General features: G+C 40.1%; 3 protein-coding genes across 5 annotated transcripts; 2 read left to right on the forward strand and 1 right to left on the reverse strand.

The window, feature by feature from the left end:
- Positions 1-2,987: 2,987 nt before the first annotated feature.
- Positions 2,988-8,030, reverse strand: LOC147239387 (glucose-induced degradation protein 4 homolog). Its single transcript, XM_086195987.1, has 6 exons — positions 7,631-8,030; positions 7,181-7,240; positions 6,495-6,602; positions 6,304-6,405; positions 6,088-6,218; positions 2,988-4,854 (listed from the first exon to the last, which is right to left on the reverse strand). Exons 1-6 carry the CDS (start codon positions 7,820-7,822, stop codon positions 4,791-4,793), a joined length of 657 nt encoding a protein of 218 aa, XP_086052113.1. The 5' UTR covers positions 7,823-8,030; the 3' UTR covers positions 2,988-4,790.
- On the forward strand, positions 7,669-12,738 carry atpaf2 (ATP synthase mitochondrial F1 complex assembly factor 2). The gene is made up of 8 exons (XM_086195986.1): positions 7,669-8,576; positions 8,660-8,704; positions 8,863-9,011; positions 9,468-9,565; positions 10,197-10,277; positions 10,385-10,497; positions 11,225-11,340; positions 11,831-12,738. The coding sequence occupies exons 1-8, from the start codon at positions 8,456-8,458 to the stop codon at positions 11,966-11,968; spliced, it is 861 nt and encodes a 286-aa protein (XP_086052112.1). The 5' UTR covers positions 7,669-8,455; the 3' UTR covers positions 11,969-12,738.
- A 185-nt stretch (positions 12,739-12,923) lies between these two features.
- tom1l2b (target of myb1 like 2 membrane trafficking protein b) lies at positions 12,924-26,144 on the forward strand. 3 transcript variants are annotated; one of them, XM_086195981.1, is made up of 15 exons: positions 12,924-13,056; positions 13,484-13,568; positions 14,342-14,420; positions 14,644-14,793; positions 16,342-16,491; positions 16,583-16,729; positions 17,151-17,267; positions 17,394-17,527; positions 17,677-17,728; positions 19,597-19,765; positions 20,044-20,170; positions 20,297-20,375; positions 21,206-21,265; positions 23,305-23,341; positions 23,904-26,144. In XM_086195981.1, the coding sequence occupies exons 1-15, from the start codon at positions 12,939-12,941 to the stop codon at positions 24,050-24,052; spliced, it is 1,653 nt and encodes a 550-aa protein (XP_086052107.1). In that variant the 5' UTR covers positions 12,924-12,938; the 3' UTR covers positions 24,053-26,144. The 3 variants fall into 3 exon arrangements, with proteins under 3 accessions (XP_086052107.1, XP_086052108.1, XP_086052109.1); XM_086195982.1 differs by having other exon boundaries at positions 16,342-16,476; XM_086195983.1 differs by lacking the exon at positions 21,206-21,265.
- Positions 26,145-27,097: the final 953 nt, after the last annotated feature.

Genomic DNA, 27,097 nt, shown 5'->3' on the forward strand with positions numbered 1-27,097 from the left:
AACCTTTTGTGTTTTTAAATTCATTTTGCCATATCTATCAGCTTTGTTTAATACAATTTTTAAAATGCCCCTCAAAATGTATATTGATGGAAACTGCAGATAAGTCCTGATTTTTAGTGCTGATCATGTTCAATTCTATTATTACAGACAAAAAAAAAATACTGCAGATGATCCAAGGTAATGCCAAAGTAATGGTGTAGAGCCTGACAAATTTGATGCTCCTTTCCTAACTTCTGAAGAGTCAGTCCCGTAATTTAGGTAACAATTCCTTCAGGCGAGATGGCATTTTTGGCCTATTTGTGGTCTCACCAATCACCAGTTCTTTTTTTAAATGCTAATTTGGTAGACGCACCTCTGCTGTTACCGGCAGTCCCAGCCCACATTCCTCTATAGACTGATGAACACCATTCCAATCCACTCATAAAACACAATCACCTGTCATGTGTAGATGTGCTGGCAGAACGTAATATGTCTTCTTTACGATGTACACACGTTTATTATGTAATATTCCAACCAAATAACACACCAAAGAGCATTTGATCTACAGAGATAAACTATTTTAGGAGATTTATTATTTTCATTGAAAGAGTTTATAGCCAAATGTTCAGTGTGGAGTTACTTTGGTTTCTTTAATGTACAAACATGATGGATTTCAAAAATCTTTTGGACTTGATATGTAAGATATTTATTCAAAAAGAAAAATTTGGGATTTTACACCAAATTAATATCTTTTTATTACAATTCTAATAATTTTTTTGCTCTGAAATCAGGTTTTTAAATGCCAAACCCATTTTTTTGTTTGAATAATAAAGTAACAAAAGTAAGTCCATATTTGTCCTGCTAGGAAAATGGGGCAAACACAAACCCTAGTGAGTGATGAAAAGTTGTAAACTGGCTTTAACTGCAAAGATATTGAATCTGGTTGATAACTGCCAAGTCAAGAGACGTTCAAGTTTGAGGCCACAGAGGTGCCACTACAGTTTAAAAAGAAAATATGCAAATTAACCGAAAGAGACCACAGGAATTTTCTGGGAAGTAGCCAGGAACTACAGATGCCAACAAAGGCCATATTTGTCTCTGTTGAAACAAGATTTGTTAAATTAACCAACGGCACTGCATCATCTTACGTATCATATCGCGAGATGTAAAACAGCACTATGAGATGATTAAGTTACTATCTCATCATAATGGGACAACAAACTTTGTATCGCAAGATCAGTGCCATTTTCACAAGATATGATGTCATTACATCAAGTTTCTTTTCTTATCATAATTACGTAATATCTTGTTACCACAACAGAACAAGGTTTTGTTTTTTAATCTCATGAGATAGCAGCTATCTTGTGATTTTTTTTTTTTGTAAAGAATGCTCGTTGTCTCCTCGTTAAGTTTGATAACGTGCTTAACGAACTGATTGCTAGTACAATTGGCTTCCGTACTTTCAAGTGCCGTCATCTTCCAGAATGGCAACTTTCCTGGACTGTGCAGAAGCACGGCGCTAAGAGTTTGGCATTATTGGCAAGATCAGCGAAAATAGCCTTTTTCGCCAAACAAATAAAAGGGCGACGGCAGATTTTTCCCAGGTTGTTTGGATGGTTGAGATGAGCGTGACACTTGATGGATTCAATGGTTGGATCAGTCGCCGGATTGCTGATCGCACAACCGTTCAACTGATGCCAGCAGTTCATTTGTACAACACATTTCCTTCCAGTTGGAGCAAAATATGTGGTACAGAACATGAAGAAAATCACGAAGATAAAAAGATAAACAGAAGCAGCATCAACCAATACAAATGAATGTGGCATTTGAAATGGCAGCACAAAGCCTAGATGACATACTTGCTGTTGTAATCTGGCAAATTAGATAGCGGCATGATTCAAGGTTGAACACTCATGCGCTGCCAATTTCCTGAGGCCCACCCCTTGCTCACCTGACCTGAATCCAATTGTGGGCCACTATGAGAAAGGAAATTTACAGCCAAGGACAGCTGTACATTCAATATACACAATTCTCCATAGCCTGAATGTGATCATATTTAAAAGAGCAAAACAAAAAAACATTTGTGGATGTGAAACTAGTGTCAGAAATGAAAGGAGTCTCATGTTGTACGTATAAACAATGGGAGGTTGTGGAACATGCCAGGGAAAAAAGTTCAGAGTCTATGTTAACTATTTTATGATGGACAATAAAATCACATCATAGTTGATGTTTTGTTTCGTCTGGTCAACTTCATGCCTGCGGGGGCGGCATGGCTCAGATGTAGCGTGGCTGTCTAGCAACCAAAGGGTTGCTGGTTCGATCCTCACCCTTCCCTCGGTGACCATTTTGAAGTATTCTTGAGGACGTTAGGGAGCCCCTAATTGCTCCTGATGGCCTTGCGATGGACTGGTGACCCTTCTAGGGAGTACCCCTCCCCTTGCCCAATGTCAGGTGGGATAGGCTCCAGCGCCCCCGCAACCCTTCACATATGAGATCTAAAGAAAAGGAATGGATGGATGGAACTTCTCGCCTGTTTTGTAAACCTCTCCCCAACAGCAGCACATCTTAAATCTTGTTTGAAGGAAGAACAGGACATCTGCCACGTGTTGTTGGAAGGAATGACATCATCAGAAAGCAGGAAATTCATCACTGGCCCCACTTCCCCCAATAAAATAAGTTCTGAAAATAAGGAAGTTAATGATATTAAACTGCACCCTATCATGTGCTGATGTCTTATCATTCTCATTGTAACGCAGGTCAAAGACCATTTAGAATGCTCCTTGTTTCCAGTTTACATTACAATTAAACACTACCTGCAGCAATTTTTTTTCTGATTTGGGTTTTTAATTATTTAGATTCTAACAAAATAATTTCTCATCAAGCATAATTGTGCACATCCATGTTTTATACAATATTCAATATCACTATTACATTTATGGAATTGATCTAATATAATAATTTTCTTGCAATGAAACTAATTTCCTTTACAATCGAAATACTTAGACAAGTAGTATCACATTTCCATATTTTATGCAGGTTTAGGCATCATATTGCACCTACTGAAGTGTTTTGAATGTTTAGATATAAATCTAAATTTAATCTGTATGAGTTTTCAGCATCTTGCCCTCAAGTCTGGTGGAGCACAGTTTGAATGAATTAGCCCTACATGTGCATTTCTACATGTTTGGAAGAGTATCAGTAATACCACACTGTATAATTGAATTAATAAATCAAATACTGAGCCTCCTGTTGTGCTGGTACCCTGTTTTGTTTTCTCACCATGCTAAAACGCCAAGAATGTAGGACTCATTTTCACACACTAGATGGCAACGGAGGGTAAAACTCCTGCGTAACCAATACTACACACGTATGTCCTGTTGAAATGATGTGTGATTTCAAAACATTCCAATTAATAAGTCAGAAAAGTGAGACACAGTGAAGGTCTGAGGGTGTGTTGATATGACTTCTCTTTTAAAATCCATTATTCATTCTTTACAGTCACACTGACAATCAAATTCAAGCTTATTCTCAAACAAAGACTTCTGTTATAATACAACTTTGAAGCTTTGAAAAAAAAATGGCACAATCACATGAAAATGGAACATGATTAGGGAAGAGTAATTTCATAACAAAAATATTTCCTTTAACGAAGATAGATTCATATATACTTTTAAGGATAGAATAAAATTCTGTCTCTGAATATGGATGTTTGGAGAGTGCTGTGTTGAAAGTGTTGCATAGTCAAGAAGACAGAAATGTAAGGGTGGGGACGGGGTGGGGGGGGGTGAACACATGAGGACCATGTAAGGACACATAAGGAGTAAAAAGCTCTTTGTTTAACACAGAGTGCACATCTGGGTAAAAAATACTCTTTTTGAATACTCTTATGTGATTGTTTTGGCTCCAAACAGTCTCATGACTTGTTAAAAAGCTTTTTTTTTTTCTCTCTCTCTCTCTTTCACATATAGCTTGGCCTGCCACCTTGGAGCTTGTGTACGGGGGGCATGTGAGTATCAAATCCTGACAACAAGCATTTGTAACATGTAAGTCCATGTTTGTGCAAATGTAACTCAATAGAAGATCCACAGCAACCACGTGTGACAAAAATCTCCCAAGCGATTAGATGAACATGGGGGGAGGGGCAGCTCGGTTTGTTTCCCACCACCATTGCAGCTTTGAAAGTGCAACTTCGCGTCCATCTTTTAAAGACCAAATATCCTCGGAGCAGGCTGGCAGAGAAATACTGTCTTTCTAGTTTCTGGGCTGATAAAAGCTCCAATTCTAAAACCTGAGGAGCCCTAAACATAAACCCAAAGCTGCTTCCTGACTCTGAATGCTTCAAACTAGGTGATTCACTTTCTTTCGTGTTCGTAAGAGCAGACTCCTCAAGAATCCTTGTCCAACAGTAGTCCTGTTATTTGTTTAGCATTCTGCATCAGCTTGTTGAAAGCTTGTTTCTAAAAAACAAAAACTGTGCCAAGCTTTTTTCTTTTCTTTTCTTTTTTTTTTTTTTTTTTAAAGCCAGACCTTAAAACAAATCAAGAAACACTTTAAGAGCCCAACTGTGATGCAGGTTCTACTTTACAATCTCCAGCCAGGGAGCAGAACTGTATTCCTCTTCTTTTCTTTCCGTCCTCTCTCATCCATACATACATTCATGTGTCCTGTGGTATCCATCGATCAACAAGCTGTTCATCCTTGACAACACAGAAGAGTTGACACTTTTCCAGTTCAGTAGCATCCGCAGACCTCTGCTTTGCCTTAAGTCTGTTGTCAATCACAAACAAGAAGATGCATGATGCCAGCCGGGGTCACCGGAACTCGTAGATGGCTGCGCTGTGCTCGGGAACATGGGTGAGGTTTAGAGACTGGTACCTGAGATGCAACGGCACAATTGACATTACAATATAAAGACCATGAAATTTTGAACTCCTGAACACTTTAATCTTACATAAAGTCAACTTATTCAAAAGGGACATTTGATGCAACGACATGCAGTCAAGAAGATCACAACCTGCTCCCTACACACACTCAAAAATGGGTTTTTAATGGGACTCATCATATGATGTGGAGCCAAGCTGGCTTTTTTTTGTTTTGTTTTTTTTGGTTTTTCTTAAATCCTTCAACTCCAGCTGTCTGTGCTGCCTGCAATGATGTGCCACATGTATGTTCTGGAGTATTTTATGTTACTCAGCCCCGGCTTGTCCAGAACCATGATTACCCAACAGGGAACCATCAGGGGGGCAAACAGGTACTTCTGGGGGGTTCGCCCAAAAAACAGAGTATGCTATCAAAATTTTCCAACAAAAATAAACCAGCATTTTATGTTTTTTCCCCAACCACAGACCTGCTCCTTTTCTTCCTCTAATTGACCCTGATCCATGTACTCTACATGCCTCAAGTACAGAGAAGGCCTGCAGATGGGTTTTCAGGGGATGTGGACTCAGTAAGTTATTGGCCTTTGACCACATTGTCCTACTTTGAAAAAAGGCCCTTAGCACCCAAACCGTGAACAAATGGTTGAAATGATGTAAACCCCACACCTACAAGGAGCAGCAGAAAGGGTCTGAGTATGCAAAACAACAAGTGAAGACAAGAGTCCCTCTGGGGCTCTACAGTATGTATTGCAACAACGTTGGCACCGATTTTAGCAGCGCTACTGGTGGTGCTAGCAAATGCTGTGAAGGTAGAGGCGCTTCAAGACTTCCAAAAAAAAAAAGTTTGGCAACACCTGCTCTTATCTGAGCTGGATAGCAGATCAGGGACACTACTGGAAAGAAAGCACCATCAAGGTTTGGACACCTGTGTGTGTGTGTGTGTGTGTGTGTGTGTGTGTGTGTGTGTGTGTGTGTGTGTGTGTGCCAGCACAACTGGTGACAATTGAACTGTTTAGCCTGTTTACTAGACTATATGAGTCCCAATGTACCCTCAAGAAATAATGCATGCATCTAATCAAGGACTACGTCGACCCACTGCAAACTAAATATCATATAACATGAGTGTATGATTATATCATAAATTAAAACACCTTAGAAAAAAAAGCAGATAGCTCAAAATTGCACCAGTCAACTGATGCTGAGCCAGCATAATTCTGTTGTGGTGTGTTACCATTCAGAGCTCCTGTGGTAGTAGTAGCCTTCAATTGTTGCTGTGGATTTCTGGAAGCATATGTAGTAGAACCCAGCAAAGGAAGCGCCGCTGATGTCTTTGATAGTGTGGTCAGGGACCAGGAACTGCTCCTGATGGTGCACACAGGGCAAGAAATGAGCTTCAGTTGAAAGGTGACAATCCAAGTATAACACAGCATAAAAGCTCAATACTTACCTTCCACCTCATGAAAATATAGTCCGAGTTCTTTAGATCTTCATAGTCAAAATCATCTGAGTTGAACGTCTTTGCATACTGGTAGAAGGCCTGGAACTTACCCTAGAAACAAATAGCAAAAAGGTAATTTCACAATCAAACAGCTACTGGTGACGCACTTGCGCAGATTATAAGTAAAGCATTCGCCTTACCCAGTGTTTCCGATCCACATCCTCATCTGCATCCCATTTACGAGTGAGAAATGGACGTTTTCTGCTGATTATCTCTCCAGCGAAGAAAGTGGTTAGAGTCGGGTATTCCTGCGAGAGCAAGAATGATAGCAAGAGAAGTGTTAAGGTTGGTTTTGTTAGCTCTGCTGCAGCCAATCAGACACACAACAGTGCTTTTTTTTATGTGAAAGAATGTAACACAGCCCAATTCTCGGTCTGGCATTTACTTTGAATTGGTGGCCCAATTTCATTCTTAAAGAAAACATGGAACAGAAAGCACCTACATGCTAGAGAAGGTTGGAAATAACTGTCAAAAAATTAATTACTCTTAACTGTTTTTGTGTCACATATATTATTGGGATTGATGACTGATTGCAATCCATCATCTTAATGTTTCGTCTATACATACAATTGAAATTAGATCAACACATAAATCATTTTCAAATGGAGGTATGACATTTCTAACTACATCTATTCTGGGTTTTCTATTCATATGTCACCTGTATGTAGCTTTCTACATGACACATACAGTCAAACGGATGCACCAGCTCACAAATATTATCTAAAAAGTTGCCTGTATATAAAAAGGGACTCAAAAACCAAGAGCTGTAAATGGACACAAATCCTAAACAATATGAATGCACATTTGTGGTTAATTGTCTTCTTACCTCAGTCAGTCCTTTTATTTTCAAGTAGCCACACAAGTAAGAATCCTCCATTGTGACATGCTTTAAAAAACAAACAAAACAACCTGAGTACTAACAAGTTCATGCCAATATCAAGTAGCGTCAGTGTAATATGTTGTTATGCAGACACAATGATATTTGTAAAGGAATTTATACACCTACACAAGCTAAAAAAAAACTAAAAAAACATGACTGCATTAATTACATCAGAATTTTGATAGTAACTTTGACTGGAATGTCTCTTCATAGTTGAAAAGACTTGTTGGCGTAGCCTTACAACAGCAGGCGCTGCTACATCACAGCTAGCTTTGCTAGTTAGTCCACGACAGGCCTGAGCTCATTGATTTTGTAGCTGTCAATCATCGCACCGCCCATTTGACAGATCAAATGAACCCTGACAGCTCGCCTAAACTGTTAAATTCAAAGTCCCACCTGTAAAACAACTTCCACATCGTAAGAGTTCCCTTTGCTCTTCTGGTGGCCTCTGAACTTGGACCCGCTATATAGCAGCGAGGTAACAACACCGGGCTGCTGAGTGTTGATCGGCGGCGGCGGGATAAGCGATACCGAGGATGCGAAGGCCGCGCAGTGGGAGTTGCTGAGGTATCCAGCGGGGACAGGCATGACTCCCGCTTGACTGGTTGGACACCGACCCTGCTCAATGGCCGTCTGCGCGATGGACTCTGCCGGGGTCCGCGAAGAGGCAAAGGAGGACTAAAGAGGTCCTCCGGCATTCAAATTCCTCTTGATTCCTACACAGTTCAGTTTACCAGGTACCCAGCTCCTAGAAAAGTAACTGGACTATGACGCGACGTTCTGTCGGCAGCATCTTCCACTCTCATTGGCCAAAGGAGTTCACCTGGGAAAGAACTTCAATACTGATTGGTTCAACTGGTAGAAAGTACCATGGGATTTTTGCGTAGTTTTTTCGTTTTGTGTTTGGGTACGTAAGGTCTTTTCGAAACTACAAGTCCCAACTATTGAGCTTTCTGTCAAACGCAGAAGGTCACACGCGTGTTTTTGAACGCACAGGAGCTGTTTTACAGCTAACATAGAATAAACGTGTAGTTGTAAGTAATGGACACGTCGACTGAATGCAGCTAAACGATGCTGTACAAATAATGATCAGTGCCAGCCTGGAAAATAGCCACTGATGGAAAAATGATGCGTTAAATTAAGTCAAGCTGCAACTAGGATCGGTCGTGTCTTCTCGGCTAGCTTTCCCTCTATACGCCACATCTTTGAAGAAGTGTCATTATGTTTAGAAGCCTTGTTAGATTTCAGAGTCGGATTGGAAATGCCCTTTCACTCTGTAAAGTTTATCCAGGCAGTCGGTGCTTGCAAAATTATTTGAAATATTCAACAACAGCAGCTTCAGGTAAGAAAACTGTCCAGTGTTTTCAATCTGCTGCTAGAGGACTTTTATAGACAACATTCAACCTACTTTTATGTTATTTCCAGAAAGAAAGAAATTTTATCAAGATGTCAGCGTATCCCAAGGAGAAGGTGAGGGTCACTATTTATATTAATGTGATGTGTTTTCATAATTTTTTTTTTGGGGGGGGGGGGGTTCGCAATAGATGTAATTATTTTGTCATAGTTTTATTTTTTTAATATAGGAACAATTGTTTGAATAGGTATTTCTATTTAATATGCTTTCGTAGGGGGTGAGTATGAAATAAACCTCGACCAAAGGAAACTGAAAACACCAGGAGGGAAGCTGTTGAAGGTCCCAAATGAAGCCCTCGCCATCGCTGTTGCAACTGAATGGGATGCTCAGAGAGACACACTCAAGTTTTATACCATGCATCTGGTATGACTTGTACCTTGGCACTGAATATAGTTTGAAATGTTTTAATGTACTTTATTAACTTAGCTCAGCATCTCACGTGCTATTAATTACTGAGGCAACCCCTGTCACCTCCTGATTGGCCAGCATGTAGGGTTTCTATACATTTTGATGAGTTCCTGAGAGATGTCTGAAACTGTGTCTAGATTTATTATCTTTTCAACAACAGACAAACTTTAAATAACATTTCTGTTTCTCCCATTCACCTCAAAATACATTTTTCTTAATTATCGTATGCCAGTTACCGAGCAGATTCAGGGGTTTTTGTATTTGTGACACAAAAGCAAGGGGATCATTTTGAAGAAGTTGTTGTTTGGAATTTTAGTTATGCTAGCAGCTTTTATCCATATTTGATATGTAGCTTTATGCCAAAGGTAAATAATTTTAAAAATGGACGTGACAGACAGAGTCTTCCTGCAGACTACGCTGTGCAACACAGCTTTGGACAATCCCACTCAGCGCAACAAGGACCAAATGATTAATGCTGCTCTGAAGTTTCTGGAGACAGACACTGTCTGGTATGTTACTTAATTATTTACTGACTTTTATTTTGTTAATAAACATTAGGATTATACATGCCAATCCCATAGAACCCTTAGAATCCCTTAAAACTATAAGTTTCAAGCATTTACAAAACATTATATATTCATTTGACAGCCATGTGTAGCCAGTGTTGTTTCTCCAGATTTTTCACTATTATCAAATAGATCTGCCTTATACTTCCTCCCCATGCTATGTACACCACTCCACTGAGTGATATAAATATCTGCATTTTTTTTTGCAAAATCCTACTGCCTGCCTGTCTGATCGACAATGGTGAGGGTGTGAACTCCTTGATTAATGGAATAACATTACATACATTTACCACTAGAAGTAAAACATTGTTTACACATCTTTGCAGTTATTGATGGCGAACGTCTCCTGTCAGTCTTCAAAGGATGAATGAAATGTCATGATTTCAATTAAAAATCATTTTTCGAAAGATATAACAACACCAGCTTCATGACAACGTCGAACAGATAAAAATATATGTTTATAAAGTTTTCCTTGCCTATATTGTTGCAGAGTCCACATTGTGACAATAGAAATTAGACAGTAGAAAAAGTTGTGCACTTCAATTTGTTGAAATGTTGATGGTGTTTTGTTTAGTTACAGAGTAGATGAGCCCTATGGTTTGGTGGAGTTGCAGAACAATGAGTGGGACCCTGTGCTGCACTGGATTGAAAACAGGTAACATCTGCATTTACTGTGGACATAATTACATTACACAGGCAATATGTTCATGAACATATTGAAGCAAGTTTTTCTGATACTTGTCTCCCACATCTGAATTGCAGATATAATGTCGCTATTGGTTCCTCATCCAGTATTATGGGTCCTGAGATCCCAGAGGAAACCAAAGAGACGTTCCGACAGCACCTGAAGTCCTACAACTTCTGGTCGCTGACAGGTAAATGAGCACGGTCAACAAGTGATACAGGCCTTGATTGGAATATCGTGTACAGGACAGCATCTCTTATACTAAGTTTTGGTGGCAGGTTTATATTGTTGTCATTCATGATGACAACAAATGTTATGTGTATTTTTAATGCCACTCTTTATTATGTAGTTTGGATTAGCGATGATTTATCATAGGAATATTGGAATCGGGTGTCACAGACATCGGATGAGTTAAAGTTTAGATTAGGAATCAGAACAGTGGTGTCGATCCAGACTCCGTGCCTTCGTTTTGCTTGATCATGTAATCGTTACATGAAACACATCACTGATCCAGTTAAAATACTTTTTTTTTTGGAATACACTGATGTTTAATTAATGGGTTTGTGCATATAGTTTTTTTATCTCATGAACAGAAAGTATTGCTGTATGGTTTATTACTATTATGATGTAACTTTAGAAATAAAGTCATTACAAACAATGTTAATGATACAAGGCAGAAAAAGGCAGCTCTGGTTTTAGAATCTATTGGCAGATGGTTATTGGAATTAGACTGGAAATGAAAAACGACTGTGGAATAAGATTGGAATTTTAAAAAGAAAATATGGATTGGTGCAAAAATAAATTTCAGTTTATATATCAAAACAAACAACAACAGGGACTAGCTTGTGATGAATAAATACTATGGTGTGTTATTTTTGTAGGATGGGTAAACTAACAGAATGGGTTCTCCTGTGCAGGGCTTGAATATGTAATCACCCAGCTTAAGTCTGTCGTGCTGTCATTAGGCATGATTGATAGGCATCTCAGTGTTGAGCAGGCTGTGCTGCTGTCCAGACTGGAGGAGGAATACCAGGTAGGAAAGAAGCAGAATGTTGTTTATGTTTTTTTTTTTCCACCTTCTTCCATTTAAATATCCATGACATGTTTTCTTTTTTCTCTATAACCACACATGAATGAGTTGATTGGCACTCTCTTTATTCTGACACTTGTTTCCTGTAACTTCATTACCACCAGTATATCTCTTGTGAGATGGCTCTACATGTTTCTCTCTGCCACTCTGCAATTATCAATCACTCAAAAAACATTAGCTTTCTTCATTTTGGAAAAAAACCTCTATTTTCATAGTGTTTCCCAAGAAATATAACCTAGTTGCACCCAATGTTCAAATGCAGTGTGGAGACTGACTTTGCTCTTTAGTCGTGGTCCTATCTTTATGCCATTAGTAGCATTAATTGAATATATGTGATACATTTAAACAATAAATTAAATTCTGTACCCTCTCTGGATTTTTATGAGGACTTCTTTTTTTTTTTCTATGAGTTTATTTTCTTTCTCTTTTACAGATTCAACGCTGGGGAAATGTGGAATGGGCTCATGACTACGACATGTATGAGCTGAGGGCACGAACCGCTGCCGGGGCTCTATTTGTTCACCTCTCATCTGAGAGTTCAACTGTAAAACGCAAACTTATGCAGGACTGAGAGGATCAAATGTCAAACAAAGAGAGAAAACTGCAAATCTGCCACCAAGCACCATAAAAGCAGTGCCTCTCTATCCATGCAGATAAACACAACACATCCTGTTTGTTCTGTTTAGTGATGACAGCTGCTTAGTCTGTGATCTATTATGGAGTCATCTCACCCCCATGAAACACTCTGGCTGTCTCCTTTGCAGTGTTTATATGTGCAGCTGCCAAGTGTGATAACGCTCACTGAGTTTCCAGTCAGTTCTCAGTCACCCGTGACATTTTGGACACTGCGCATGGTTTCGAGAGAATGGTGACTAACGTTGTCTAATTGTTGCTGGTGTGTTAATGCAATGTCTGCTTTCTTTGTCTGCTAAATATGGCATGTGAATATGCGACCCCAACGTTCACACTATCCATGCAAACTGTTCTGTATGTTTACAGTTAAGAAAAATATTGGGTAGCATTTGATGGTAAAATATAGTATTACAAACCACATTCTGAAACTTTTCCTGTTGAATTTATTTTGGCATTTTTGGTGGTTATATGCTAACTATTAAATGCTGTACAGGGACAACCTTTTTTTTTTTGGTAATCTGTAAGTGCAACTTCCAGCTAAAATTAAAGTGGTCATTTTGATTTACAAAGGTCACTGTTTTTTAACTTCTACAGTTGATTTGAATTAAATTCTTTACATTATATGACATGTTTAACTATTTCATTTCCGTACAAGCTGAGAGCAAGCTAGTCACAAATTCATCATGAATTAAAACTGGAACATTAAAACCATTGTACAAAGGGTTTTATTATTTTCCGTCGCTGAATGTTTGAATGAACAAACATCAATTTCAGTTGTATTGGTGTAACCTTTGCAGCCCTTTATTTACAATCGCCCAACTCCCAAGAAAGGTGTCACTGTTGTCCAATCACATCAAAGGTCAGGATATCTTAGCCAATGACTGGGTGCTGGGGGCGGGACATACTGGATGTTTCCTCATGTATCATCATCATCATCTCTATTCCATGGACTGACTTGTTTGTTGTCGACCAAGATGGAGTTCCTTTTAGGGAATCCTTATAGTACCCCAGTGGGGCATTGCATTGGTATGTAACTCAAAATTTCAGAGACGACAGTTTGTGCAGATATGTGTTTTTGTCCCGATAACGTATCTAATCCGCGCGTGACTAATTTACGGGCTAGCAACCTTTAGCAGGCTAATGTCCCTGGAAGAGTTCTTTACAGCTGGAAAACCACCGTTAGCCGCCTAGCTTACCACTAGTTACGGTAACATCTGCTGTCAGTGTGCCAGCATCACCTTTAGAACACTAAATTGTTTTATTTTCTGTTAGTAGAAGTACCTCGTTCAATGCAAACAACATTGGCGAATGAATGTAACGGTACACCAAGCCTATAGAATGCCAGCATTAGCTATATTAGCAAACAGTTAATGCTCGCTAGCCACCAGTCACCGTCTTGATATTAACTCGCGTTTGACAGAGATGTCTTCATAGTTACATGTGTGTTTTCCAGAGAGAGCCACTGATGGCTCTCTGCAGAGTGAAGACTGGACACTCAACATGGAAATATGTGACATCATCAATGAAACAGAGGACGGGTGAGTGCACGGAGACAGTCAATATGCTCATCTATATGTTATTGATCAACTCACATATGCACTGGTTTCCTTGTCCCTTTACTATTAACATGACGCAACGTGACTGTTGTATGTTGCACCGATAATCATTTCCTTTTAGTCCGTGACGTGCTGAGAGAAGCCAAGCCCCGGCTGTATAAATTGGATTTATTCAAGGCCCAGTTGCTTATCTCAGTGCTCCATTAACCTTGTACTGTAGGTCAACACCATTGTGTGAAGTCCATGTCTTGTTTGATCAGTGGGTTGTAAACTCTTAAGTGGGTCAAGTCTACAACGTAACTCTGTTTATCATCATCTATAGAAATTGTCCACTGAAGTCTACATGTTTCCTTTAGTGGAGGTAGTCAAATAACTCAAAAGTTAATAATTACTACCCCACAGTAGAACTTTCACTGTGTGCGTGCAGGCAGAGTCAAAATCAAGGATAACTGACATATGACCAAGTCTTGCAGTTTCCAGTATTGCCCCCAAAATGATATTCAATGGATAGGCTCACAGTTTTCAAGTTTGTCTTAGTTCACCTAGTGATCAGAAGGAATAATTACCGTAAAGTTAGAGTAGCCACATGGGCAACAGAATATTGTTTTAAAACAGATTTTGGAAACATTTTAAGAGCCTGCCACCATTTAGTTCTTGGTTATTGTGTTTTCCTCTCCTTTGACATTCCATTTTATGGCACACTGTGCTATCCCTATGCATTTAATTCGTGTCTATATTTATGTCTTTGTGTAAAGGCCAAAGGATGCAATTAGAGCCGTGAAGAAGAGGCTGAATGGTAATAGGAACTACAGGGAAGTCATGTTGGCTTTGACGGTGAGTTAGAGTGGGTAAGGAAGGAAGGTATAGTTACATGTTCCCCTCATAGAAATGGAGTTCATGCAGTTTGCTTCTCTCAAGTTTACAATCAGACAACTCACGCCTGTAATTAATCTTTAATATGTATGTGCACTTTCACAGAAAGTCTGCAATTTCTAGAGTGTGACTCAGTTGCAAAATTCAGATACAGGATACACCGCTTCCTCTCTTTATCCATCAGGTCCTGGAGACTTGTGTGAAGAACTGTGGCCATCGCTTTCACGCTCTTGTCACTAGCAGAGACTTTGTTGATGGCGTACTTGTTAAAATCATCTCTCCAAAAAACAACCCACCCACCATCGTTCAAGATAAAGTACTCGCTTTGATTCAGGTATGATATAATTATAATTGCAAGCAGCTGTTGTAGATTTATAGCTACATGTATCTTGATGGTGCTCACAGTGCTAGGATGGGTATTCTCATGAACATTACTGAGTCTAGAAATGAAAATGGTTGTTTTGATTGAGTCTGAGAGGCATTTTAGGTCTGTTTTTATTCCAGTACTGTATGTGTGAAGCAGTCCAGAAGGTGCTCAGGTGTAGTCTCAGTAAGGTACTGTGCCTCCAGGCCTTCACCCGGTGCAGCTCAAATTACCTGTCTCATCTCAGGTAATCCTGCGAGGCTCACTAAGGCTGCTCTCATTTCCACCAGAGAAACTATGCGACTACAGGTTGGACCCAGGAGAGTGGCATTGCAGTGAGGGAGAGGGGAACTGTTGAGGAAAATATGTGTTCAAGGGAACAACACTTCATTCACATCAAGTATTGTTGTATAACCATTTGGACTACAGACTGTAGTTGTACTGTGCAGCTTTCTCACAAACCGTCCCGGGAACCAGGTTATGCTGGTGAAACTCCCATGTTGCTTGTCTGTATTTTATTTTAAAATTAGATGTTGATCCATGAATCCATATCCTAGATTTAGTTTAATGAAACCCATACAAGATGCTGGCTACGTCTTTAGCTTGATCTCAATTACGGGTAGACTTTCAGCAAAATGTTATGGAACTGTGGAAGTTATAAATGTGTAATTGTTCAGCAGTTTGAAGTTACTGAGTGGAACGTGCTATGTTAAATAAGTTCACTGCAGCTTTGAGGTTTTTGGTTTTTTTTTAGACGTTGTCATGTGTTTTTGTAATGTTAAAGTCTATCTTAAAGCCGGTGTTATACCTTCCATGATGTCAAACATGCGAGAGGGTTCAAAGAATGTAAACTTTGCCATTAGAAGTCAGGTGCCAGGCAGTTTGTTGTGTCTCATCTTTAAACAAGGGCAGCAACTGAACATGCTATATTAGTGACTGAGTATTCAGTTCAGTTTGCACTGAAGATGCTCTAAACTCTGCAGTATGGCAGTCATCAGAGAAACTGTCTCAGGTGGACTTCTGCCAGCAGGCTTCTGTCTTGCTGTTCAAATATAATTTTCATCAGAATGATCACAGTGGCTCATCAGGCCTGTTTTTTTTTTGGTGGGGGGGGGGACCTGCGCTGCTCCCTGGGTCATTTAATCTTCGACTGGCTTGAGTGTCGATGCAGTGTAAATTGTTTGCAAACATGTTTAAAACAACAATCAACACAGCAGTTGAACACTAAATTGCTGTGCACGTGTGGAACGTGGACTTCAGACATTATACATTGAAGTATAACGTGTCTGTGGGGTCCGCAACTGTCCGTGTGCCTCTCTGTGTTGGAGTTTATTTGTGTTTAGAGTCCTCCTATTGCTGAGACACCACAAGCTCTGTGGTTTGCTGACTGAATGTATTCAAGGCAGACAGGCAACTGAAATGAGAGAACAACACTCTTCTGCTATTGCATCCCTTGCCTTGTGTGCTGTGTCAGCCCTCTCTTTTATCCACACTTTTTATTATTTGCATGGAAACTAGGCATGGGCTGATGCATTCAGGAGCAGTCCAGATCTCACAGGTGTGGTCCAAATCTATGAGGAGCTCAAGAGGAAAGGCATCGAGTTCCCCATGTCAGACCTGGAGACCTTGTCACCAATACACACTCCTCAGCGGGTAGGGGGTGCCTCAGTAAGGAGCACAGTTGTGAGCAGAAGACCAAGCAGAGTGACTACCTTCCATGTTCTGGTTTGTATTGCATCACTTTATCTGGTGTTTCCAGTCAGCTTCTGCTCCAGAGGGAGACTCAACCCTACATAAGTTCACCACAGCCCCCCAACCTGGACCACACGCTGTCCCTCCTGCCTACACCACCCCTCAAGTCCCCAACATTCATGCCTCTGGTTCCATTAATCCTACTCCTGAACAGGTACAGTGTTACTCCCATTAACACAATAAAACTGAAAAATTGCATTTAAATACAGACTTATCCTGCAGTCCCTTTAGGAAAGTGTGGACACTGTGAGGTTTCTGCAGTATTTCAACTAATCTTTAACATTGTATCAGCTTTGCAGTTTCTATACCTTTTGCTTTATCCCTAAAGAACCCTCCATTTTGAAAATTTAAGAAAAAAAATTGATACATGCCTTCACTGTCCATTCTTCAAATGTAATGCAAGAATGCAAATACATTTTTAATGGAATCCATTTTAAAATGCACATTCTTGCAAATTCACAAGTGTCCCTCCCTGGGAATTAATATTATTTGCTGCAGATAACCATTAGTTAATTTACCAGCTTTCATAGAAATAGGATAACTAGTTTGTAGCTAAATATATCTCTGTCACCCAGATCTGCCGCCTGCGTAGTGAGTTGGACATCGTGCGTGGAAACACAAAGGTGATGTCAGAAATGTTGACTGAGATGGTCCCGGGACAGGAGGAAGCCTCGGACTACGAATTACTACAGGCAAGGAGTCACACTTCTTTTTGTTTGTTTATTTTTAATAGTATTTGAAAAAAACAAATAGAACTTTTTTTGTTTGTTTAAAAATGCAAACCATAAACCAAGAGAGCTCTGTATGTGTGTGTTCAGGAGCTGAACAGGACTTGCAGAGCCATGCAGCAGAGAATAGTGGAGCTCATCTCCTGTGTGTCCAATGAGGCGGTGACTGAGGAATTGCTACATGTAAACGACGACCTCAATAATATTTTCCTGCGCTACGAAAGGTTAAAACACACATTCAGAAGCACTCTCATCTTTAGGAGGAAATGGGTGTACAAAACCTACATATCATTTTAATTTTTGCACAGATTCAGTGTGGTCAACTACTTTTTTTTTTTTCTTTTTTTTTCATGTGGTCTTGTCTTTGTCTTAGATATGAGAGGTTTAGGTCTGGAAGGTCTTCAGCTCAGAGCGTCAACAATGGGGTGAGTCACCAGGCGGTACCTCCTCCGGTGGTCAAACACCGAAAAACATCCAGGATTTCATGTCTTAGTCATCTTAGCTTCTCCTTTAGCACCACTGTCCACAGCATGATGTATCTTATTATTTGACATTTCTCTCATTCATGTGGACCCGCATGTTTCGTTACTAACAGGCTTCACAGGAAATGTCATGTGTCAATTGTCAATCACTAGTTTTCATTGCCTAATTAAATGGAAACTCAACAAAGACAAGCAAAAGATATTGGTTTACACTGATTGTGACCTAAAAATTTTCAGTGCAAAGTATTTCCATTTCTAGTGGAGTACATTCAAGGATTTACATGTGCAGTTTAAGCCAGAAATGAGATGGTCCAGTTACAGATTTCAAGCATGTCTAATAGTGTCCTCTAAATGGATTGATTTCTTTTATTCCTGTGTCATTTGTTTAAAATACCCAACCCTCATTGGTTTGAAATACTTTTACAGTATCACATTAAGCATCTTAGTCCTAAACAAAATAATCTGCTGCAGAAAAAAAATAACTTCCTGAAAGACATTTCAATTTTTTTTTTCAAAATAATCCATTTTAAACAAATAATCAGAGCTAGAGTAGATTTTAAACAGTATAAATCCCTTGAGTCCTAAAAAACAGGACAGTAAAGTAAATGGTGAACTTAATTTTCCCAGCTCACAGTCTTCTGGAATGTTCTCAAACCTACCGGTCTCTAGAGCTTATGTTCCTGAACCCTGCACATAGACATATTTGTCTCTGTTCAGATTATACTTTCCAAAGGAAGGGTGTTTATATCTTGAAGTACAGATTTAGTCATATTTCTGATATTAATCTAAGATGTCAGCACAGTGTTTTGAAATAGATCAACAAAAAAGGTCTAAAAATGTCCAACATGCTGCTGCTTACAGTCAGTTTCCTCTTGTTTCCACTTTATTGTGAATTTTCTCAGCTGGATCCCGGAAATGTTCCTTAAATCAAAATTCCATCAAGAATCTTATGATCAGCATGAAGCTGCTGGAAGCTTCTGACTGCTTTGTTGGCTTTCATCTTAATTTGATGTCTTGTGTAGTTGACATGCCGTAGCTGAGCTTCTGTGCTGGCTGTAGCCATGTCACTGGTATTCACTGGTCTCTTGTTTTCTGTTCTTTTCTGTTTCTGTGGCTAGCTGAGACAGGCAAGTATGAAAATATTGTCAACCTCCCCAAATGAGTAGTATCACATGGCCATATATTTTGACCCTACAGCAACCATTGAAGTATAGCTGAGATAATACGAGCGCTGCCTCCTCCAGTATCTTTTCCCCCAAATGGCATGTTTTGACTATGCAGCCCCCACCAGCCAATGGAGGTAGATTTATAGTGACACAAGTTGAAGGTCCCTTGGATCGCAGTCATATTGTGTTTGCATCATCTCAAACATTCAAAGTAGTCTTGCTAGAGCTCCCTGAGACGCCCCTGCTTTTTCCCTTTTGTAATTCTTCTTAAGGGGCTGCAAAAAACAATGATAAACAGGCACATCTATGGTAACTGGAAGTTTCTCTATTTCTTCTAAACATCGATTTTAAACGAAAGTACAGTATTATTATATTAATGTATAACACTCTTCTTTGAACCCCCTTAAGAAAATACTTTAAAAGTTGCATTATTTCCCACGGTGCTCAATCACAGACATTTTCATGCTTTCCTGAAGCTAACCAACAAGTTTCTCACAAGTGTACTGTGCCTTTTATTTAGACTGAACATTTTGTCCTGTTCTTTATCTCCCACAAGCATATTTGTTTTGCTGCTCATGAGTCACAAACCCGAAAAGCCTCCCTCTGCTGTCACTTATCTATATCTCATCACTCTGTCTTAAACAGGTCCTGAGTGAGGCAACAGAGGACAACCTCATAGATCTTGGCCCCGCCTCCCCGGCAGTGGTTAGCAACATGCAAAATGCAGCACCAACCAGCCTGCCTCCAACAGTCACGGCGCCTGCAGGAGGACCCTCCTCCCCGGCTACCTTAGCCTCCCGTTTGGCTGGACTTGGTATGCTCTGTCCACCTCTTATACTGCAACTCAGATATTAGCCCAGCATTCTTATTTGACAAACTGATTTTATTTTTTTAGGTCTAATAACAGCGGGGTAAATGTGTGATTTGTGATGTTAGGGTCAAATCCAAATACCAACTTGACTGGACTAAAACAAAATCTCGCACAACTGTCGGATTTGTTGCGTCCATATGCCTCAAATTTGATTTGACTTGAAATAATTCTCCTTTGTTGTGTGCCAAACGTACAGTTATCTGAATATTTTTGCTCTTCAGACATGGGTGCTGACAGTGTCAGCAGTACCTTGAGCTCTCTGTCCAGCTGTAAGCCTCCACCCGCCCAGGACGATTTTGATGTATTTGCCCAAACCAGGACCGGAGCCCTTCCAGAGCAGCCCAATACGTAAGAGTGATGTGGGCTCCTTTTTTTACCTTAAGATTGACAACCAGATTAGGTCTTTTACATGAATAAAAATGAATTAAACAAAACCATTGTGTCATAACATCTCACATCCACTTCCTGTCTCAGCACTCCAGCAGCAGAAGACAGCCATGCTGGTGGTGATCTTCCTCCCACTCTGGATGTCCTACAGCCAACTGCAGGAGTGGTGAGTCTCTGCAACACACTCCTCTCTGTCCAGCAGGGGCTACAATTGTTTATAACCACTCAGAGGACATTTGCAGTGTGTGTGTTTTCCATGTAGCTCTGTTTACTCACATGCCTCCTGTTCTGCTGCTAGATGCTGCTAAGGTAGATAAACACATTTGAATTGGAGCCAGCTTTTCTTGTTGACTATTCAGGCTACATCTCCAGCTTCCTGCTTTATGTATTTTCCAGCAAGTTCATTTTAAATGCATGTTAACTGGTAGCGTTCTTGGCTTCGGCTCCTCATGCATCAGTAACACAACTTGCAGTATTTTGTTTCATCAGTGGCAGTGTGTGTGGCCTCGTTGAAACAGTTCAATCCACTGAACTGTCAAATGGGACATAGAAGGATTGGAACGAACCAACTGTTGCTAATTGTTTGCTTGTTTCCCATCCACTCGACACATGAGTTGAATGATTTGAGAGAAAGAGTTTTAAAGGGATGGTTAAATAAGCTGTATTCTGTTTGCTGTCACTGGATCAAGCTCTCTCCCGCTTTTACTGTCAGACGCTGTGTTTTCTATTCCTCCCCAGTGTTCCCATCAGCATGTGCTACACATTTGCTTTGTCACTGTCATCATGTCTGATGTGCCATGACACTCCAACACACTCATTTTCATTTAATTTTATTTTCTCCCTCACAAAATTCTGTTTGAAGTTGGATTTGAGTTAAAACTGACGTTTTGAAATCATGTTTACTCTTGTGTTCGGGCTGGATTTTGTTCTCTTTTGTGGCTTTGCTGCCCCCCGCCCCTCTTGACCACCTGTGGCGGTCTCGATGTTGCCTCCTAGGGTGTGGGAGGCCAGTCCTCTGTCATGGATGACATAGAGGAGTGGCTATGTACTGATGTGGTGAGATCATCATGATTTTTTTTTTTAATTTCTGCCTTATCTTTCCCCTTTCACACTGTTTTTATATCCTCATGTCTCTTTTTAAAAGGCTCTCAAAGCCAGTAACATTTCCTTTCTAATACTTGTGTCACCTCTTTGACCAATCACGTATGGTTTAAGTCACTAACAGTGTGTTGTGGGCACCAACTGGTATTAACATGACAATGCTTTGTAAAAATGAGCATGACATTGTGAATGCAGGATGACAGGTGAGACAATATTTTTCACCTCAGAATGGTTTTGGACACGTTTATCTATTGTTGCCTTCTTAGTGAGCTTTGTTGTTTGGTGCTGAATCAGAGCTTGGCATCACTGCATCTCAGTATAATGGTTACAACTGGTCGCCACCTTCAGACGTGCTTGCCGTTAGTTACACCTCGATTAAGTACGTTCCAGCAGTTCTGCAATAAATCCTACCTTCAAGACCATTTGTTTGACCATAGATTCGCAAAATGATAGGATTGATTTACTGAGGGCGTTAGGGTTGCCCTGACTAAAGATCTTTTTTTTTTTTTTACACAGTAAATATATAGTTTGAAGGGCATTTAAATTGAGGGTTTGTTATAATAACCAGCTTAAAATGTTAATTTTATAAGCACAACAGCAACAAGCAGGATATTATAAGAATATCTTGTGAATTTTTATCTGTGTTATACATATGTATATTTTGTAATCTTTTCTTTGTACCCAAGGGGAGGAGCCTCACAGTTTGCACGCTTACTTGGACTTAAGTATCCTAGTCACGAGCCATATCCCAGTTTTGATCATTTCAAGGATATGGTGTTTACATGCACACAGAGGAACCTGGATATTGATATCCCTGTATACATGGTAAATATTAGTATCCCAGTTTCTGATGACTGCATCGTATTTTGTCAGGTGCTGTCATGTTTATTTTTCACAGCACAAACTGTGGCAATGATTTTGCAAAATTTGAAAGAAGCTGGATCAGAGCCGCTGTTTTTGGTCTTATGTTTAGCCAAGTAGTGATCCATCTTAAGCAATTTCTAACACGATCTGACTTGCTCCACGATGTTGGGAAACTGGCATCCTGCAACCTGTCCATCACAGACTGAAATAATTCAGCATCGCAGTGTTTTCTCCTGTCTGTACCCCCAATAATATTGAATTCTTTCATGACTGAAAGACAAAACTCAGTATCTTCGTTGCTCCAGCAGTAAGATGCTCTCGCTGCCCGCCGCCATGTTTGATATGCTGATTTGTCTCTTGGCTGAGACAGGGACAAGGCGTTTACATGCTTATCTATTCTGTTAACTTTCAGAGTCTCTCAGGTAGTGGGCTTTTTCAAAAGGGATAAGGGCTTATCCTGGTTTCTGTAATCAGAATATGATAAAACAAATTAATAATAACAGTAATGATAATGATAATTACACACAGGGAAAAAAAAGGATACTTAAATCCATGTGTAGCGATGTTAATGTTATGACATCATATAGCGGAGCCTTTTTCTAATTCCGATTAAACGGGTTTGCCATAGATTTATGTACTTATACCACATATTCATTACCTGTTTTGAATGACTTACTTTTTACTTAAGTCTTATTCAAGACAGCATTTCTTACGGACTAACATTTACCACTGGCAGTCAGCGTTATTCTTGCATATTTCGTTAATGCCAGTTAATTGATGTCAACCTCTTTGTATAGCGGCCTCGTGTCTTTGAAAGGCGCTATAAGCAACACATCTGTTCATGCTCATTTTACACAGATATGATTGTTGCATGAGTGGCAACATATCTGTTTTGGTTGGGAAACATATATTTAATTTGTGAGTTTTCAGTTTAGTCGGTGGCCATTTGTATTATTTATTGCACAGTTTTGCTTGAGGGGTAATGGTAAGCATGTCCTATCATAGTGCAGGTGAGTGTTCATGCTGCTGCCGTGGGTTTAATAAGGATTGATGTGGTTTGTGGTGGTTTGCTCCTCGTTTGGTGGTTTGCTGCTAAACTTTCATTTTTGAAACACTGTCTTCTTCAACAGAAAGGAGATGAAGGTGAAGAGGGTGTGACAAGTGAAGGTAAGGCAGCTCAAGTCCTGTGGAGTTGTTCAGCACTTGGAGCATTGATCTCCACAAACATGCTTGTCCATCAATTTGTGCTGTTCCCAATGATAAATGTGTAAAGAAGTCTATCAATGCAGCCACAAAGGAAGTGAAGACGGCAAGCTTGCCAACTAAAATATCAGAAAACTGGCTTTACAAAAGTTTCTTTAATCAATTGGATACCTAAGGTGTATTTTGGGGCAAACCGGGGTTCATATGGTCCTGAGAAACCTAGAAAAGTGATGAAAAAGTAGGTTTTGTTTTTTTTTTAAGCCTGAAAAATCTTGGGAAAATTGACAAATCTAGAAAGTTTTGGAAAAGTCCAGAAATTTGCTTTACTAATACTTAAGATTCATGAAGGAAATCCATATTTGTTCATCTTAATTAATCTGTGTACATGTTCATTTTTTATCAAACCAAATAGATTAGATAATTTTAGTTAAGTATACTGTGATATTGTACTGTGTTGATTTCAAGTGTACACAGATTCTTACGTCAATGTTTCATCTTAAACTCGTGGACATTGCACCTCTTGCAGAATTTGACAAGTTTCTGGAAGAGCGAGCCAAAGCTGCTGAGATGGCCCCTAGCCTACCGTCTCCCCCTAGTGGTGAGCCAGGTGCAGCACAGGAAACCCCCAGCCGCAAGAAGCCAGAAAGATCAGAGGACGCTTTGTTTGCCATGTAGTCCTTTAACCCCCCCGACCCCAAGTCAAGACCTGACCAGCTGAGCAGCATCATTCAAGGACAGACTGACCGGACACTGAAACACATCCACCTCCGCTCTGATTGGTCCGTCACCACACTGCAGAGACTTCTATGCCACATCCTCATTGAAAGGGATCTGTTCATGCTCGCCGCCAGCAGACCAAGGACCTCCTCATGATCAGAAGAGGAGACTCCCTCACTTTACTGCAGAGCTTCATGTTGCAGCTAATCCTGATATCATTTCATCAAAGAGGTGCCCCTCTGTCCCACAGTAATTCTGTTTAATCAAACGCATGCATTTACACCACCAACCCTGATTATTTATCTTTTATTATCAAAGTAGTAACACTGCTAGTACTACTACACACTGAGCATACCTAAAAGGATATTATTTTGGTGTTTGTATCAGTCCCTTGGCAAGTCAGTCTGCGTTGAATTGTAAATCTGTAAATGACAAACGTCACGTGCGTCGTGTGTATATTTAAGCTGTATGAAAGAGATTAAATGTAGATTTTTGAAAAGGGTTTTGGAACTTGTTCCCAGCTGCTTTAACATTAGGGATGTACCTAATCGTGGCCTGCGTTTTCTCAAGAAAAGGGACTAGCTATATGATCATTTACAGAACATAATTTAAAAAAAGAAGGGAATTTAGTTTCTGTGTTTGGTGTAGTAGTACACAGTTCTAACGAATTTTCTTTGTTTTGTTTTTTTTGCTTAATCTGCCTCTCTGTGTTGTAGATTTTCTCTCGTTTGATATGTTGGTCCCAGAAAATTTACTAAGGTTGTTTTGCTGAAGTTTTATTCACCTAAAGCTGGTTTATTCCATCAGTTCTGTTGAATTAATGTTGTTGATGCTGAAGATGGATAAAAAATATTTTTGTTGTTGCGTGAGTTCACACCATGCTGTCCTTGGTGAGCGGTTGGTAGGAGTTTACTGTGCTGGAGTCGACTGTAGAGGACCAAACGAGTTCTTTCCTCTGGATGCTGAAGGGATACAGATGGAAGTATGAACAGGCTGTATATTTGAACATATCTCATGCAGCCTGCACATTAGAATTCAACGTCCCACCTTGAAAGCTGTTTGCACGTTCTGTTCACGCAGCTCTCCTTTTTATTCCCTCGTGCTGACATCGTAAACGGCCTGACCTTTCGAAGCCACATTTGTTGTCAGAAATGAGTTTGCACATCGCTACAAATGAGACGTTTTTGTTTTTTTTGGACAGTTCTAAAAGCAACGCAATCACTACATAGCACTTGTACTGTACATCGGATGGAGGACGAACACGTAAACTGTAATTACTGAGAAATATTTGAGCAGAAGTGTAAAGATAATTTATTCATTCTTTATATCAGTATTTTAAATTTTATTGTACAAATGGGAAATGAGTTATGTCAGGACAGATTGTTGTTTATGGAGTTCATTCTTCTACATTGCTGCTGGCTAATGTATCTCATGTTTGTTGCTTATGTGGGTGCTTGTTGGTCGAATGTGTCCCATCAGTGAACGGCTACGACAACGATTTGTAACTGCGAAGAGACGCCCTCATCTCACGAAGGATACCCTCATAGACTGACCAGTGTGCGACAAAAATGGATTAACAATTAACCAACGTCTCTCACTTTTTGGACGAAGCATCAACATTGCATATATGACGGGAACCTTCCTCTTGTCTGTTTCTTCGTTTGAAACTTGTGTGTCTCAGCTGTTCTGTAACACAGAAAAGTTTTATCTCAGTTGATAGAAAATCAAGTGTTTTTTTGTTTTGTTTTTTTGTATTTTTGTTTTTTTGGAAAATTCCATGTTGTTGCGCTCATGTTTGAGTCTTCCCAGGAGCAGTCTGGTTAACATCGGTGTGAGCTCTCCATCAGTGATGTGTAACTGAATGCCGGCTCACGTCGCCATCTCAGACCTGTTTTTGCAGAGGAACAATGCGTTTCTTTGTATGTCACTGGATTGTAAGCAAAGGTACTGGCTGTATGACTGCTACTTTCCTGAGTTGCCTCATCTCTCATTTCTCTTTGTGTTGTTTGACTTCTGCATGAACTCTAATAAAACATTAGAAGTGTGTGATCCTCAATCTGCGTTTTTGTGTCATTTTTTTAAGTCGTCTCATATTGATCACTCTGGGATCAATCTTCCATTTTGCCTGGGTTCCTCTTCAGATAGCCGAAGCTATGCTGACCTGTAGTAAACCCTCCATTAACACCCCACCCTGCCCCTCTCTCTCTCTGGAGGCCCATGGGCCCCACACCAGGGGCTTCCCCATTGGTCGCCTGGAATCGCCCCATCGAGCAACATGGCCCCTTGCATTCTGTCTCAGTCAGTGGAGGGAGTATTTTCCCGGTCAAAAAGAGAGGGGTGTGTCAGAGAGCAGGCGGGTGTACACCAGTGCACAGGATCCCCATTTGACTCAACGTTTGTCTTGTTAAATTCCCTCCTATCGTGTTTAATATTTGGTGGAAGGCGGAGCGGACGGTGGTCTTTGAAAGGTAAATTCTTTTATGTTTTAAAAACAGGATCACCGAGGCAGAATTCAGAGGGTTTTTTTTTATGTTTTTGATAAGTCTGAATTTTGGAGAAAATGGACATGAATCAGGAGCATGTATGTCTTGTTGCTGTGAGTTTGTGTAACGTGTGGACTATGATCCAGTCGAAAGTCAGCATAGCCAAGTTGGGACTTCTACTTCCTTTATATACACATTCTAGTGATACTTCTCAAGCAGCAAAGTAATCCGTTATCTCTTGCAGAAGCCTGCAGAGTGGTTGGATCGCTCAATAACATTATTGGAAGTTTTTTCATGAGAAAAATATGGAGGATCCACGTTTTGCACTGATGCCCCCCCCCCCCCCCTGCAGTGCAAACAGTTAGCGAGCACACCCTGGTGGTTGGATAATAAAACCGGAACCATCAAGAAGATTTAGACCATGTGTAAGTCTGGCCAGAGCTGCGGTGCATTGTAGTTGCATTGCATGTGGTGTTGACACAGTGCAATGTTCCTGCTTTGCAACACAGAACTTGGTCTC

Source organism: Aulostomus chinensis, chromosome 23 (genome assembly GCF_037954235.1).
Source record: "Aulostomus chinensis isolate RoL2024-O1b breed Wild chromosome 23, RoL_Achi_v1.0, whole genome shotgun sequence".
In the NCBI taxonomy this organism is placed as follows: Eukaryota; Metazoa; Chordata; class Actinopteri; order Syngnathiformes; family Aulostomidae; genus Aulostomus; species Aulostomus chinensis.